Source organism: Pleuronectes platessa, chromosome 2 (assembly GCF_947347685.1).
Source record: "Pleuronectes platessa chromosome 2, fPlePla1.1, whole genome shotgun sequence".
NCBI lineage: Eukaryota > Metazoa > Chordata > Actinopteri > Pleuronectiformes > Pleuronectidae > Pleuronectes > Pleuronectes platessa.
The window spans coordinates 4,857,490-4,874,344 of NC_070627.1; the positions used below are offsets into that span (position 1 = coordinate 4,857,490).

Genomic DNA, 16,855 nt, shown 5'->3' on the forward strand with positions numbered 1-16,855 from the left:
ATGTCCTCAAAATGAATTGTTAGTCTTTGAACTGTTTCATAGTCCCGGTTAAAGACTGGAGATGCAGAATACAGAACACAGACGTTTCGATCAGCTGACTCTGTTTATATATCTCGTCTTAAAATGTCCTTTTACAGAAAGGCTTTTTAAACTGCTGGACTTTACATTTGTCTTGTAAACTGTTTGTTTTTTTGTGTTTGAGTGCTTTCACGTGCACACACATGCATACATGTTGATCTAGTTATGTTGGTTCTGAATGCATGCTTTTTATGAATTGCATGTAACATATGTTTTGTGGAGATCTTTATTGTAGAATGTTTTATTTTGTCCTTGGAAAGGAATTTCAGTTTATTTGCTTGAAAAGTGCTAAATAACTAAAATTAGAAAAACATTATTTAGATTTTTTATTGTTATCATTATAAATAATGTAATCTATAATCTCTCCTGCTGTAACTCTGTTTTAAAGTAAATACAAAAGTATAATTATTTATTATTATTATTATTATTATTATCAAAGAATTATCTTATTTCACTAGTTTGAGTGGAACTAATATATTGTTATTAAGATTACTATGATTATTATTACAGGATTCTCTTATCCTAGTAGTTTGGCTGTACCTAATATATAATTATGATTGTTATGATAATTATTATAGGATTATCTTATCCTATTATTTTGGGTGTTCCTAATATATTATTATTATAACTACTTATATGATTGTTGTTATTATGGTTATTATGATTATTTTGATTATTATGATTATGATTATAATAGGATTATCTTATCCTACTAGTTTGGGTGTACCTAATATATGATTATGATTATTATGATTTTTATAATGATTATTATAGGCTTATCTTACCCTACTATTCTGGATGTTCCTAATATATTATTATAATAATTACGAATATGATTATGATCATGATTATTATTTATTATGATTATGATTAAGATTATTATCATAATAGGATTATCTTATCCTACTAGTTTGGGTGTACCTAATATATGATTATGATTATTATGATTATGATTTTTATAATGATTATTATAGGCTTATCTTACCCTACTATTCTGGATGTTCCTAATATATTATTATAATAATCACTAATATGATTATGATTATTAATATTGTGATTATTATTATTTATTATGATTATGATTATTATCATAATAGGATTATCTTATCCTACTAGTTTGGGTGTTCCTAGCATATTATTATCATAATTATGATGATAACAATAGGATTGTCTTGTTTGACTAGTTGGGGTGTGTACCTAATAAAGTGACAGTTGAGTTAATGATTCTCTGACGTTGCCGAGGAAGACGCCCACTCCTCGGAGTTTACGTGGCCGCTGATTGGTCGACGTGCAGCGAGACGCAGGCCCGTCGCTGACGTCGCGTCAGATGATCGCAGATGGCGGAGCGTGAGTTCTCTGACAGCAGCAGCAGCAGCGGCAGCGGACACACGATGGATAAAAGCATCACTCTTCCTCCTGACGAGATATTCCGCAACCTGGAGAACGCCAAACGCTTCGCCATAGACATAGGTACCCGGAAGTGCTCGCGTGGTTTCTGCGTGTTTCTCCTCTGCGACTGTAAAAGCGCTAACGAGGCTAACGTCAGTGGAGCCCAAAACAAGCAGCTGCGAATACTATCACAACACTATGACTTTTAAAGTGGAAGTAAACAACGCGTGTGCAGGGGCAGGACGTGTGTTTGTGTTTGTGTTTGTGTTGAAAGTGTTTTGTGTTAACACAAGGTGCTCAAGCAGCAGCAGTGGTGGTGGTGTTAGCCGTTAGCTAGCATGTGTTGGTGTGAAGTGTAATCACACAGTCAGGGAAGTGTTAAAGTCTGCACGTGAGCTGTAATCCAGGTTATCTCTTGTTTTTCACTTTGTCATTATTGTTATTGTTATTATTATTACTATTAACACTGATTTCCTTTTTAACAGGTGGATCCCTCACGAAGCTAGCCTACTACTCTAATGTGCAACACAAAGTGGCCAAAGTGCGATCCTTCGAGCACGGTGCAGAGGTAAATATCATTATTATTGCTCATTTTATGTGTGTGTTTATGTATGTTCTTCCATTTCTGTGACATCCGTGGTGTCCCAGTACTCGTGTCAACCTTCTCTTCAGCCCCCTCAACTCCCCTGAGTCCAAAATGCATGAATGAGGGAAAAAGCCTCGATCTCTTGGTCTCTCTGCGTTTTTCTGTTTTTTAAAATAAATCAAATCGGACTTTATTTGTGTGGCACTGTTCTTTCAGTGTTGCAATAACCTGAATCACAACCGTGCAGCAATACAATGAGCATTAGACCAGGTATGATGAGATGAAGAATTTTACCCCACCTCACAAATTGCACCCTATAGAATGTCAGACAGCAGATAGGAATCTCTATCTATGATCTACTTCTGTACGTTATATATAAACAGGGACTGGACTTTATCAAAGAAATGCTTTACTCATTCACTTCCAGTATTCAGCAGCAAACACACAAAACAGAGATACCAAGATAACATTTATTAAACAAGGTTAAGAGCAGACAAATAATCACCAAGAGTGGGGGTCATTAAGTAAATCAATAGAAAGATAAATGAAATTATGTTTGTGTGGTGGTGGTGATTAGAATTTAATAGATTAAGATAATTAGGAGGGGTAAAGAGAATGCTTGGATAAAATGGTAGGTCTTAAGATTTCTTTTAAAAGTGTTTACCGGATTGCCCTCCACTCCTCTGGCAGACAGCTCCCGAGCCGAGGAACAACAGATAATCTAATATACGCTGAACAGCGAGACTTTTGTTAAAGTGAAATGTCAGTGTTCCCCTCTGGCAGAGGGCGATGTCTGTAGCTGGATGTATAAAGAAGCATTCACCCTCTCTCCCCTCTGTGTTCCTGCCTCCAGGCTTCCAGTGACAAGCTGTATGAGATATCGGTGCAGGAGGAGGTCACTCCTCGACTGCACTTCATCAAGTTTGAGAATGCGTACATCGAAACGTGCCTGGACTTCATCAGAGACCATCTGGTCAACACGGGAACCAAAGTTATCAAAGCCACTGGCGGAGGGGCGCACAAGTTCAAGGAGCTCATTGAGAGGAAACTTGGACTCAGGTGAGTACGTTGTCTTCCTCTACACTGTGTCACTCTTCTTCTGGTCTCATAGTGTATAGTGCAAAAGACTAGGCTTGAATAAACAATGCTGATTTGCCCTAATTGTAAGTGATCCACACACAGTGAATTATCCTACCCTCTTTCTGTGAAACATTAAATCAGAGAACTTTTAGAGACCATATGGAGACTCTTCTGGAAAAACCTCTGCTGTTCAATGGCCCAGCTTTAGCTGCCTCTTTGTTTGCTGAACCATTTGAAAACAAAGCGTTCACATGATGTTTAACTTGCTTTTTGTCTGAATCCATATTAGATCTTACATTGACTTTTTGAGTTTTTGTTTGGCATTAAAATCTGCCGGTATGGCTCTTAACACTGGACTGCAAACCGCTTCTGTCTAGTTAAATGTAAAGACTTGTAAAGACTAATGATTTACCTGCAGCAAATGGACAAAATGGCTTCTCTCTTGCTCTGGCTTTATAATATATATTTGTCTGATAATGATGATTCAAGCTCTCTCTTGTTGTGTTGCTGTGTGGCAGAGTGGACAAGGAGGATGAGATGACCTGCCTCATCAGGGGTTGTAACTTTGTGCTGAGGAACATCCCCCATGAGGCTTTTGTGTACGCCAAGCACGCCGACTCGGAGTTCCGCTTCCAGACGACTGATCCAGACATTTTCCCTTACCTGCTCGTAAACATCGGCTCTGGTGTCTCCATAGTCAAGGTGAAAACTGAAGTAGTAGTTTGCCGAGGAAGGGTTTACTGTTAATGCATTTTTCACATGCTAAATGCTTTTTAGAGGATGTTTCAGTGGAAAGAGTCCAGATAAACTGAGTCATAACCTAGATGTCTCTTATTAAAGAGGAAGTTTCAGCTGCAGTTTCATAATTCAAAGCGACATTGACTTCTTATAGAATAAAATGTGCCCGACACAGATGAAATTGCAAATATGCAGTAACCCTTTTTAAGTGTTAAGTCTGCATATCACAATTATCTGTATGTCTGTTGCAATTTTTTAAATAATCAAAGTTATCATTGGCTCAAACTAGAAAGACGCTCAGAAAACAAACCCATGACTCCACCGAGCTACTAACGACCTGTTTCACCACGAGAAAGTTTTTTAAAAAGTCCCTGGATATACCTGTTGATCCGGATCTGATTGACAGAGAAAGAAACCCTTCCCTAGCAGAGAGTAGAAGTCATGTGTCAGGATTAGACAGGGTTTGTTCCAGCCTGAAGAGACAAAGCACATGACTTTCTGACCTAAAATGGAGTATGTAAAAAAACTGGAGTCTTCGGCTCTTACTGTATTTGATCTCACATGGCATTCACTCTCTCTTCAACAGGTGGAATCCGAGGACAAATTTGAGCGAATAGGAGGAAGCTCGATAGGTGGAGGCACGTTCTGGGGCCTGGGAGCCTTGCTCACCAAGACAAAGGTATATCCTAAATATCAGGGTCTTTAACTGCAGCATTATTTGTTCCTCTGAGCAGTAATGAACTCTATCGTTTGCTCTCCCTGTAGAGATTTGACGAGCTGCTACAGTTGGCCTCCAAAGGGCAGCACGCCAGCGTTGATATGCTCGTCAAAGACATCTATGGAGGATCGTACGGCTCCTTGGGGATGACTGGGGATCTCATCGCGAGCAGCTTTGGGAAATCTGCCACTGCCGACAAAGGTGACGCACGTGGACTTTAACTGTGTGTCTTTACCATAGTGCTATGTTTGTTTATGTCGAGGTGACCGTTTTTTGAGAAACACATTAAATCCGTTCTTTTTCTTGCCTCGACGGGCAGCAGCTATAGTCGGCTCAGACTCATGGTGCGTAAAATGTATTTGGCTGGTGACCCAGTTTCCCAGTTAAAAAAGTATGAATGTTTCCAGTGAATCTCAAACCAACCCTGCAGTATTATCCCCCTGCTCTGCTGTCCGCCCATATGCTCCGAACACTGCAAACCGTCACACTGTCTCCAGCTAATGGCCAAATCCAGAGCTTCATTTAATCCTTAGACATCACTGGAGCGCAGAGGAACATCTGTGGATCGGAGCTCACTGCAGGCTGCACGTTAGACGGCTAGAAGAGGGAGTGTAAAAAAAGAAATAAAAAAAAAAGCATCTCACAAAGTCAGATCCATCTTTTCCTGTAGGTCTCGTTTGCGACGTCTTGTTTTTGGCAGGTCCGACTTAATGTTTTTCGATCTTAGTACAAAGCTTGTGTAAAAATTAGCTGATGCCCTTTGACCCTGTTCTGCTGCAGCTCTGCTCACTCACTGTAACTGTTGAGCTGCTGCTGTTGTGCAACTCTTGAGTAATCCGTATAACTTCATGATTTTAATGTCAGTTTCTGTGAACACTGAATTGTCCTAATGCTCATATGATCAGAAGAACAGCTAAAACACAGTGTTGTAATTTGTAGGGTTTTATTGCGACATTGTTGTGACATTTACATGAATTGGAATTTAGTTTTATGTGATAATGCCACTGAAGACAAGCATTGAGTTACTCAGATAATGAAAAGCTTTGATTCCATACATGAGTCTTTTTAATGCTTTTCAACATCTTTTTTTTAGATTCCTAATATGGATATTTTCCCTGTGTGCTTATATAACTCTGAATTGCAGCATTTTCTAAAGAAGACATGGCCAAGAGTTTACTCCATATGATCAGCAATGACATCGGGCAGCTGGCCTGTCTGTATGCCAAGCTCCACAACCTGACCAGAGTTTACTTCGGAGGCTTCTTCATCCGAGGACACCCGGTCACCATGCACACAATCACCTACAGCATCAACTTCTTCACAAAGGCAAGGTCACCTCTTCTTCTGCTGACACTAGAGTAGAGCGCAGTATCCCTCCAGGGCCCCATCTAAATGATTTAAGCTACACGGTGGTAGTTACAGGTTTGTAGCGAAAGTTCTTACTGTACAGAGACTGAAAAAACATTCTAATCTGCTGGATCTGGATTTTTATTTTGATCTGCACCACATTTCACCCACTCAAAGATATCAGCCCCACGAATATGTCTGATTTCTTCACTGCTTATTTTATTACTCCCTTGGACATTGGGGAAAGTTTTGAAATGTTCTCGGCCCCCGTCCTGTCCTTCTACCAAGTTCTGTGGAAATATGTTTGGTAGTTTTTGCGTAATCTTGCTGACAAATAAATACACAAACCAACATACAAAATTGACACAACCTCCTTAGGGGGTGAAACTCAACGAATAAACACAACTAATACATTAGTGTATGTAGAAGAAACAAAGTGTCTTGAAGAAATTCAAGATGTCCTCGTGAATCTTCCTTTCTCTTTTCTAGTCCCGAGCTTCGCTTGTTATCAGCTGAACTTTCTCCCACAGCCCAGATTTAGATTTGATTGCCCTTTTGGTTTTGTGGATGCAGGGTGAAGTTCAGGCCTTGTTCCTGAGACATGAAGGATATCTCGGAGCCATTGGAGCTTTTCTTAAAGGAGCAGAGGAAGATAGTAAGAAAAACAAATACTCCAAATACCTGCTTTGTGATTCTTAAATGAATATATTCACTGATGATTGACAGAAGGCAGTGATGCTGGATGACTTAACTCCAATAAAAGCTGTTGTAAAACATTAAAAAAGTTAATTACTCTGTGACACACAATGTTTGAACCTTAGCTAAAAAATAAAATGTACCATAATGAATATCTTGCAGCATAAATGTGTAATAATTGTGTCTTTTCACCTTTTTTTTTTTTTAGATCCAAACCAGTACAGCTGGGGTGAGAATTATGCTGGAAGCTCGGGCCTGATGAGTGTGTCTCCAGATATGAATCCGATGCAGCGCGCTCGCAGTGGAACGGTGAGTCCGCTGCACAGGAAGTGAAGAGTTGTCGGATTTGAAAAAAATTCACCACCTCAAACCTCATGACCTATTTTCACCACTCTCCTGGTTCATCGATTTTTATTCCTCCAGTCTTGTTTATTTTCCACATTCATTTCTATGGAGTCGCCGTCACCAGTGTCCTCAGTGAATCCACAGGCCACCAGATAAAAAAAAAAGAACATTCCTCACATCAGTCTCTGCAATCTCATAATCTTTCTTTCATTTCCTCCCCTCACATTCTCGTGGTCACCAAACCCTCTCCTTCAGTTTCCCGTAAGTACCTTTGACTGCTTAACTCGTGTGTGCTCTGGTTTGATGAAGACAGATCGCTCCTGCTCCCGGTTGCTTTCAGTAAACACTTGAGTCAGGCACTCGGCTGCTTGCTCATGAGGGCCGGGACACGAGAGACCCGAGAGGAGGAGGTTCAGTCGAGCTTTGCTGAGGATCCTGCAGCTGCTTTTTTTCCACTCATTGAATAGTTTTTGGATAGATCGTATGATATGAGGATGGAGAAGAACAGAGTTAGATTCCCTGAGAGCCCTTAACACTGTGCACTTGCTGTGTTTTTGACTCTTTTGTTGTGATACTTGCAGCATGCAGGTCTGTGTAGAACAACACATGCTGATAACAATTTACTCTGGAGTTTAGTTTTTGTTCCCAAGCTTTCCCTAGTTACTTTTCATTTGTGCAAATTAGAAAAGTGTGATTGGGAAGAGCCCGACCGGTTTGTCTGTTTGGCAGATGAGTCTTTCACAAACATCAAGGTATCATACAATTTTTTTTTTTGTAAACAATGCAAAAGAGATGGGCTTTACATTTATTCTCTTTCAATCAAATTCTCTGTATTTGGTTGTATTGTGTTTTCTTCTTATTTACAATATAATTTATACTTAAACTGAATAATACCAAGCATCGATCACATTTCTTAGAGGTTTGATAACAACACCTCCGGAATCATTGTAACACTTTATATATATGTATTTATTGGGTGATATATCCACATCTGAATTTCTTTACTTGGCATCGGCTTCCAAAAATCCATATCAGTCGGGCTCTGCACATTGACATTTCAGCTGAAGGTGAATTACCCCCTTAGAGACCCTCTGCAGATGGAGTGTTTGCTTTAAGAACCTCTGACCCTCTCTAATAGACCACTGCTTGTGTCCTCCTGCTAGAACCAATCGTTTCATCGTTAATGCATCTTCCTTTTGACAGCTACTGCAGTGTTGCTAAGAATCAGATAAAAACAGCTGAATGTCCTCGTATTAAAGTTTAAATAGTGAAAGCCGGAATCGCCTTTGAAATGTGAGCAGAAGCTGGCCGTGGTATTGATCTGCTGGAGGCTGACGGCATGTCTCCTCTCCGTCTCTTTGTTGTGTCCAGTTCGACATGCTGGAGATGGACCGTCTGGAGAGGCAGCTGGTGAATCTGCCTCTGCTGCAGGACCCGTCCTCTTACATCCCCGACACCATGGACCTCACGGAGGACGCCGTGGCTCGCGAGTACTGGCTCTCCTGCTTCGAGGAGGCTCTGGACGGGGTAGGGCAGCTGCTGTTGTTTCCCAATATGAAAGCAAAGTTTGGAATTAAGATGTGCCAACCAGAAGAAGGTCGGTGAACTTTAGCTTAGAGGGAGAAATCTGTTTGAGAAATACAAAAGAATGAAGTTCTGTTGGCATCTGAGATGGATTTGTGTCTCGAGAATCCCCCTCGCCCTGTTGAACAGGTATTAAGGGATTCATTGATGCGGGCGCCGCCATCTTGTACTTTGAACTCATTTGAGCCAGACCCTGTGCACTAGTGATCATGGAGTGGAGCCGGTGCTTCAAGGTCACACCAACACATCATGAGTCAGTTCCAGCTCTCAATACTGACGTCTCACCATGTTTTTAACACCATTATATAACTAATTAAAACCAAAATTACTGGAAAAAGGAAAACTTGAATTTAAAGAGATCTTTGAAAAAAGACAGATACTGCAGTCAGCCACAAGGGGGTGATTGAGACGCTTTGGCTTCACTTTTGGGAAGGTTTCATGTCACATAGCTTTAAATACAAACCGTGGTCTGTAGGATTGAAACAGATAAACAAAAATGGAAATGGAGCAAACGTTCTGTGTTTAAAGATCAGTTTGTGAACACAGCTGATAACTGTTGTTCTGTTTCCTGGGCAGGTGGTCAAGCGAGCCGTAGCGAGTCAGCCCGACATCCCGGAGGCGATCGAGCGAGCAGAGAAGTTCCGACAAAAATACCGACACAAGCTTCAGACCCTCCGCCACCAGCCATTGTAAGAGCGGCCTCTGCTTCTGCTTCTGCTTTCTGTTAGACTCAGACGTTGCTTCTAGTCGACTAAATCTCAACTCTCTTCATTGTCTGCTTTAGTTTCATGTCTTCATTTCTGCTGTAAGGGCCGACCTGCTTTGTCAGTGCAGAGGGAGGTTTTGATGATAACTCAGTGTGTAGGTGTATATCAGTTGTTCAAGGCTACATCCATGCGATTGCAATTTATATCAGAAGTTTTCTCCGTCCATATTAACACATATCACATGACCATTCACCTACACAGGTCATGCAATAACAACAGTGATTAGATGGCCGTGTATCTTCTGCCCTGAGCCGCTCTCTCTGTGTGTGTGTGTGTGTGTGTTTCTCTCTGGCTAATGTAGAGTGCTTCTTCTCTCACCTAGTGCTTATGGATCCCTCACTGTCAGAAGTCTTTTAGACACGAGGGAACACTGTTTAAACGAGTTCAACTTTCCTGATCCCTACTCGAAGGTCTGAGTGAAATCTATCAACCTACTTTGTTTGATTTCTGTGTTCAGGTGGTTTGTCCCGTCCCCCGGGCCCGTTTTTCTGAATTTGTTAAAGTTTCATGTTTCACAATTTGACTCCACAATTCAATACTTTAAAACAAAACATATTCTGAAGTTGTTTGTTATCTCGTGTGTTTTAAAACTGGAAAAACCAGCCTGTGATTTGTCAGCTGCATCGTGTCTCTGTCGTGTTGCAGATCAAACAGAGGGAGAACGACATGGCGACCAAGTATTACCAGAAGGCGGTGAGGTCTCTGGACCAGTTGAGCTGGGAGCAGAGACAGTTTGCCCTGGTGCGGGGCGTCCTGGCTGGGAATGTCTTCGACTGGGGAGCCAAGGCCGTGTCAGAGTAAGTAGAGTTATCGTACCCTTTGAGCGGCCCAGGGGATTGTGGGTAGTGGGGGAGGCTCCGGTTGCATATCTTGAGTTTTTATGTGGCCGCTTTGGTAACTGTTAAATTGTTTGGAGAGGTTTAAAGAGCCTGAACTTTCTAGCCTGCAAAACATCATGTGTAGGGACAAGATATAAAGTAGAACGGCCCAATAATCCCCTTAAATTCTGCACCGAAGTTCATTTGGACAATAATGTTAGGAAATCACCTTCTTGGCTGAAATCCATCGGTTCTGCTCAGCATCGATCCAAACAATCAGCAACAGCAGATTTTTCTATTTTAAATTTAGATTTTCTATTTTATTCTATTTTATACTATTTCTATTTTATTTTTTAGGTTGTAATTAGTTGAGCATTGCTAGAAGAGAGCCTGTGACCGAAGCATTTCACTGCCAGCGACTGCTTAATGTTGTTGTTGTGCATTTCATAATAAAAATCTTGATTCTTGAATTTCTTGAATTTCTTTGTGATGACTGTCTAAAGGTAGAACAGCCCAGTCAACTTAGAGAATGAAATGTGAATTTCATATTAGCTACTGTAACTTTAAGGGCAGACAACTGTTTTCTATCTACAGGAGAAGTTAAATCCTTTGTTTCCTCCAGAAACTCAGAGGACTGCGTTGCTTATGTTTTTATTGATCACACATTTGAATCTTTCCTGTGTCACAGTGTCCTGGAATCGGATCCTGAGTTTGGGTTTGAGCAGGCAAAGCAACAGCTGGAAGGTATGAGAGTGATTGTGGTTAACACCAGCACCAGAGCTCCTCTGTGCAGAGACTGATTTTGTGTTTCCTCCCTCAGAGCGGCCGTGGCTTATTGATTCCTATGACCAGTGGCTGGAAAGACTGAAGGTCAGACTCTCTCTCTCTGCTCTTTTATTTCAAACAACTTGACAGGAAACACTTTCTGTTTTTAGAAAAAAAGAAGAAACACAACACCCATTTAGAGCCGATAGTGTATCAGTGTTGTGTGTTTTTTGTTCCGATCAGTGCTTGAACACAATCCGTCCTGGTTTTCTCTTGCAGGGTCCTCCTCACAAGTGTGCCTTGTTTTTCGTAGATAATAGTGGAGTAGACATCATTCTAGGGGTGATACCCTTTGTTCGAGAGCTTCTCTCTCGGGGAACAGAGGTAAGAAGCCACAACGCCATCATTCAAAAAGATATTATGTGTTTTATAAAATGTTACTTCAACTGTAACGTCTGTTAAGGTCGTGTTGGCCAGCAACTCTGGTCCGGCCTTGAACGATGTGACGAACGGTGAACTGCAAATTCTGACGGAGAGAATCGCGGCCATGGATCCAGTGATTCAGTGAGTGTTGGAAGAACCCATCAGAAAAACCATTGAAAGTTGAAGTAACAACACAATAAAAATTAAAGATGGCAACATAACATACACTCCTCAGTAGCTTCTAAAAGTCTAATCCTGTACAATGTGTTGTGGTTGCAGATCTGCTCTGACGGAGGACAGGTTGACGTTGGTCCAGAGTGGATCCAGTTCTCCTTGTCTGGATCTGAGGTCGGTTATTTGGCATCTTCATATTTGACACTTTCACATTTTACATTTTTAAAGGAAGCACTATCTACCCTGTGAAAAATACTGTCTCGTGTACACTGATACAACCCTGATGGTCTCTACATAGACTAATCCTAGAGAACACAAGGATTTTTTTACATTTAAAACTAGGTCATGGAATAAGAGTTGGACTTTCACCAGGCAGGTGTAGTTTAAAATGTAGTATAAGTGTTTGTAGTTTTTTTAATTTACTTATGAGAAATAAAAGCTCTGGACTAAGTCATATCTCTGTCCCTACTTTTTGAATTTGACCTTTCATTTGTTAAACTGTTTCCTGCATCATTGGTCAATTGCAGTAATTTTTCCCTACAGTAACAAACTGACTGTTTGGGCAGGAGAGGTTATTATTGGTATCACTATTCCACAATAACGTCCCCCTTAAAAGGCTGTTTTATTAATGTTCCAACCACTTATATTTCCATAATCAGAAGCCAGAAGCTGCAACAAATGTTCCATTCAGTGGCCTGAAATTTAAATAACTTAAATTTGTACACAGAGCTGCTTTTAAATATAAACTTGACAGAAGCTTCTCACAACATGTGCAGCACAAAGCAAGTAAATCAGAATACAGATGAATGTAAAGAACAACATTAATGTTTTCTGACACAACAGAATTCATTGGATGATCTGTATTATGATCATTACAGCTAGAAACAAATGTTTTTAATCCTCCTCAGCCGTCTGGACAAAGTGCTGGCACAGGTTGTGCGCGAGCGGAAGACCGACCTGGTGATCATCGAGGGAATGGGCCGGGCCATTCACACCAACTACTACGCCCGGCTCAGCTGCGAGAGCCTCAAGATGGCCGTCATCAAGAACTCGTGGCTCGCCGACCGCCTGGGGGGGAAGCTGTTCAGCGTGGTCTTCAAGTACGAGGTACCGGCCGGGAAAGCAACCAGCCCGGACTCTGCGCCTCTGTCGCCATTGTGAGCGAGAGGGCGGTTCCCAAAGGACAGGGTGTGGAAGTGGAGCGGCCAGAGGCGATTGGCCGGAGCTCTGAATGTGAGGATGTGGATCACGTGCTGCCACCGGGTGAATGATTGTAAAGCTGATTGCGACGTGTGGGCAGATTTTTTTTTTTTTAACTGATCATTTACAAGGAGGTTTTACTTTTTTTTTTTATTTTAAGACATTATTGATTTTACTGCAGGTTTGATTTTGGAGAATTACTGTTGCTTCCACGCAGGCCTCTGTCCATTACCCTGCACATTACACTACAGCTGCTTTCAGACCGGATAGTTCCCAACACGTGATGTAACAAAGCAAACGTCCAAGCCACTTGCTTTGGACACTTTCTGGAGCTTTTTTCGAAAAAAATGTCAAACTGAGCCCAGGGTGAGAATACAGTCGAGAAAATGTCCAGATAAATTAAGGGGGGGGGGCTTGTCGGTGAGGTCTCTGATTCAAAACTGAGAACGACAGAAAGAATACAAATTTCTCTGGAGGTAAAAGAAGAGACCAGATTCAAGAGCTTTTAGTGACGAGGGCCAGTGCTGGTGTGAATGTGCTGTAAACAAAATGTCATGTCATGTCCCGCTCCAGACATTTTCCTGTTGTTGTGTCCAGACTTCCTGTTTGAAATGGAAAAAACACATTCATCACCACCAAGGTCCAGTTAACATGAACAAATGAGATCTGAAAAATGATTTAAGAAAGAAAACTTCTGCCAGCCCCTTTGGACGATTTTGATTCTTTGTGTGCGTTGTGTGTTAGAAAGAGAGAGCGAGTGAGAGAGAGACAGAGAACCGCTGGAGTAATGGCAGCTTTTAGCAGAATCCCATTTTACATAAAGTGTAATTAACGTGCCTTGAGTTTGACGTGATAAAAGCATCCTTTACTCAGACTGCCTTGTATCCCCGTCTGGCTGCACCCCCCCCCCCCCCCCCCACACACACACACACATCTGCTTCCCAGCATGTCTCAGTCTCACGACATAGACGAGGAAGAATCCACTAATTCCCTGTTTTTAGTTTTTTTTCCCCATGACTGCCAGTGAATGAATTGAGATGAAGAAGTGAATCATTGTCGCTCGTCGCTGTAGAAGTGGCATCAGGGAAAATGAATGCATCAGTGGGAGAAGCTGCACTTTATCACATGCCCGAGACCTGTGTTCCTCCACAAGGTGGCAGTGTTCTACTGTGTTTGTATTTTCAAAGATTCCTCGAGTCTTTCACCAGGTGCTTGGTATCAGTATTAACCCTGCGTATGTCAGGTGGAATACTCAGACGGTCTCAGATCAAAGCATCTCGTGGAACTGGAAGTCACTGTAATTAACATGTACAACTACACACTGGTATCCATCCCTAGGTCAGAATACACATCTGTTTGAAGCCAATAATACTGCAGCACGGAGAAGTAACAGGCTTTAAACTCTGCGTGGCTGTGAAGTGGAGGATTATATTATTGACTTCATCATAAATATCTGGAATCGAGGCAGGAACATTTCACGAGCTGGTATGAAAATATTCACCAAAGTCACAGTCGCCAGACGTTTGGATTCACATATTGCAATATTGTATGTTATTTGTACATATATGTGATATACAAGTGTGTGTGTATACATATATATATATATATATATATATAGAAATGTATGTATGTATATATAACCTGTTTGCATCACTTCACATAAGCGCACCATGCACAATGTTGTGTAATATTCTCCTGACAATCAGTTTTAATTAAACGGTTAAAAAGTGAGTGTTCTTCTCTGTGTGTGTATTTCTGGGTGTGTCGGGGGGGTTCTGCAGCCATGAGGAGAATTAGGGAGAGTTGAGCGTCGACCCATATATTTTTAAAAAGAGCAAAAGAACGAGTGTGCCCTTGGCGGTGCAGAAGCTCGACACCCCGGTACGTAGTGTTTGATGCCTGCTGGGGAGCTGCGAGCTTATAATGCACGGAGAGACCTAGCGGGGGGGCCTCCTGCTTTTCCTCGCTCGTCACTCCAGCTGCCAAAACACACTCACCAGTTCTCCAGGACGCCCGCCAGCCCAGGATCCAGTGACATCTACACAGAAGGGGCTGCCCTGTTGTGTGGAAGCCACAGGGTTTGGGTTTTGTGTGTTTTTTTTGTTTTGGTGCTTAACGAGGTCCAGTGTGGACAGCAGCAGTGTTTCCAGTTTCAGAACCATCATGGATGAGTTATGAGATGAGGAGTCTCTGGGTGGTTTCATGTCAGGAGCTGCTGCCTGTTCAACAACTGCACCTTCACTTCAGGATTTAGAAGAAGAGGAAGGAAGACACGACTCCTCACTAGAGCTTCCTCCCACAATAGAACCACACTGAGACACACACACACACACACACACACACAACACTGCAGCATCAAATACAGAAATGTTATACACCCTAAAAAATATTTCAGTACCTCTTGTACACATAGCAAAATAAGCTCTAAAGTACTAGGAGCAAATAAAGTCTCTGAAAATCGTTAGTTTGACTGTTTGGATTAGAAACACCCAAAATAAATGTATAATCCAACAGTTAATTCTGTCTTGAATGAGAAAGACTTAAAAACAATTATTGAAAACATTGAAAGAAAAGTAGAAAAACATTTCAAATAAGCAAATATATATAAATTCAAAAATCTAAAACATCAACACTCAAAAACATCTGAAAACATTAAAAGACATCAAACATAAACGATATATATAAACAATCAAAACAATTTTTATCATGTTTTTTTGGATGTTTGAAATGTTTTTAAGGTCCATTATACTTTATGTTTTTACAGTGTAGGAAACCATCAAAGCATAAATACAGGTTATATCTTCCTTGCATCAGAACTACTGATACCAGTTTGGCTTGAGATTTCTTCACTAGTTTTTCTGGCTGTTAGTGAACTGTTGATTTGAAATATTAATAATAATATTGCGTATCGGGCTAGAAAGACAAAGAACCAGGATCTGGAGCTCTGAGTCTTTTTTAGCAAACAGATGTGAACAGTCACATCAAACAGAATCTGTTGCTGATATGGTTACAGTCAGGCCTGCTGGATTACCCAGTACAACCACTATGTGAGATCTAGACCGATACTGGATGGGATTAAGCAACACATTTCCACAGAAGCAAAAAATATAAATTCGTGCACCATGGTCCATAATGAAATATGTATTCAATGGAGCCCTCAGACTGGGTTCATTCCTTGCTCCCAGACTTATGGATCATATTTACATCTTATCACCACCAGACAAATTCCAGATCTAGTCAATTTAACTGATTGATTTGTTTGTGAGAATCCACCTGACAGATTTCCTCGACACTCGGTGGAAGGATGGGTTCTGGGGCCAGGAGAGAATCCAATAAGAACTTTGGATTCTTCTTCATCTTTTGACATTTCCCCCAAATAACTTCTGGATCTGGATGTAAGAAAACAGTCATATTTAATAAAACCCATAGTCTCTGCAGACCCTGTTTCTCGAGCTGCTGTTGAACAGACCATTAACAGTGGGATCTTTTTTCCACACTATAAATTCCAAGGCCAATAACTCACTATAAGCAGCGGCCCTGAGAAAAGCCGTGCAGCGTGTTTGCATAACACTCATTACAGCAGTTACAGTAAACAACCATTTTTATTCTTTAGCTGTGAATTCACTCCACCTGAGCTCAGCCCTTTGTGGACTCTGAGCAACAATAACACCAATTTTGCGTGTCACCACTTTGTATAGCACATGTAAACACAGTAAGTCTGTCTTGTGTATCCTGTAATAGCTTTCTCCTCGCTGATCTGGGTTCTGTGGTGTTATTCGCAGGTGATTTGGTCTAATGTGGGACTGTACTGGCTGCACTGGGATTTACAAACAGTATAATGGTATCGGATTCTTAAAAACCTGTTATTATCTCGTAAAAAGGCAACACACTGGTTCTTAGTGTCACCTGTTGTCTGTGGCACTGGTTCCCGACCTTTCACCTTTAAAGCGTGGGCTCCCCCTACTGGTGGGATGTGAGTTGTTTGGTTGCTGGTGTGTGACGTTTAGCTTATAGATGCGTGACAGAAGCTGCATATTTCAACCACTTAGCCATTAAACATTTAGATTGATGTGACTGCTGCAGTTTTCATGCGCTCTTAACCACAGACCAGGGAAGTAACAGACGTCTGGAGTTACTGGGAAGTGGG

The 16,855-nt window shown here is 41.3% G+C and overlaps 1 protein-coding gene across 1 annotated transcript; it reads left to right on the top strand.

The window, feature by feature from the left end:
• Positions 1-1,405: 1,405 nt before the first annotated feature.
• On the top strand, positions 1,406-14,439 carry pank4 (pantothenate kinase 4 (inactive)). Its single transcript, XM_053442110.1, has 19 exons — positions 1,406-1,548; positions 1,953-2,035; positions 2,907-3,112; positions 3,652-3,835; positions 4,458-4,550; positions 4,637-4,790; positions 5,734-5,915; positions 6,510-6,591; positions 6,841-6,941; positions 8,349-8,504; positions 9,138-9,250; positions 9,651-9,738; positions 9,974-10,125; positions 10,835-10,890; positions 10,967-11,016; positions 11,191-11,295; positions 11,375-11,475; positions 11,614-11,682; positions 12,417-14,439. Exons 1-19 carry the CDS (start codon positions 1,416-1,418, stop codon positions 12,667-12,669), a joined length of 2,361 nt encoding a protein of 786 aa, XP_053298085.1. The 5' UTR covers positions 1,406-1,415; the 3' UTR covers positions 12,670-14,439.
• The last annotated feature ends 2,416 nt before the right edge of the window (positions 14,440-16,855 follow it).

Excerpts from the sequence above, each read along its gene's own strand:
- pank4 (XM_053442110.1), top strand. The coding sequence starts at position 1,416 with ATGGCGGAGCGTGAGTTCTCTGACAGCAGCAGCAGCAGCGGCAGCGGA. Across the intron at positions 6,942-8,348 it reads AGCGCGCTCGCAGTGGAACG|TTCGACATGCTGGAGATGGA; the intron begins GTGAGTCCGCTG and ends TGTTGTGTCCAG. Across the intron at positions 11,017-11,190 it reads AGTGGCTGGAAAGACTGAAG|GGTCCTCCTCACAAGTGTGC; the intron begins GTCAGACTCTCT and ends TTTCTCTTGCAG.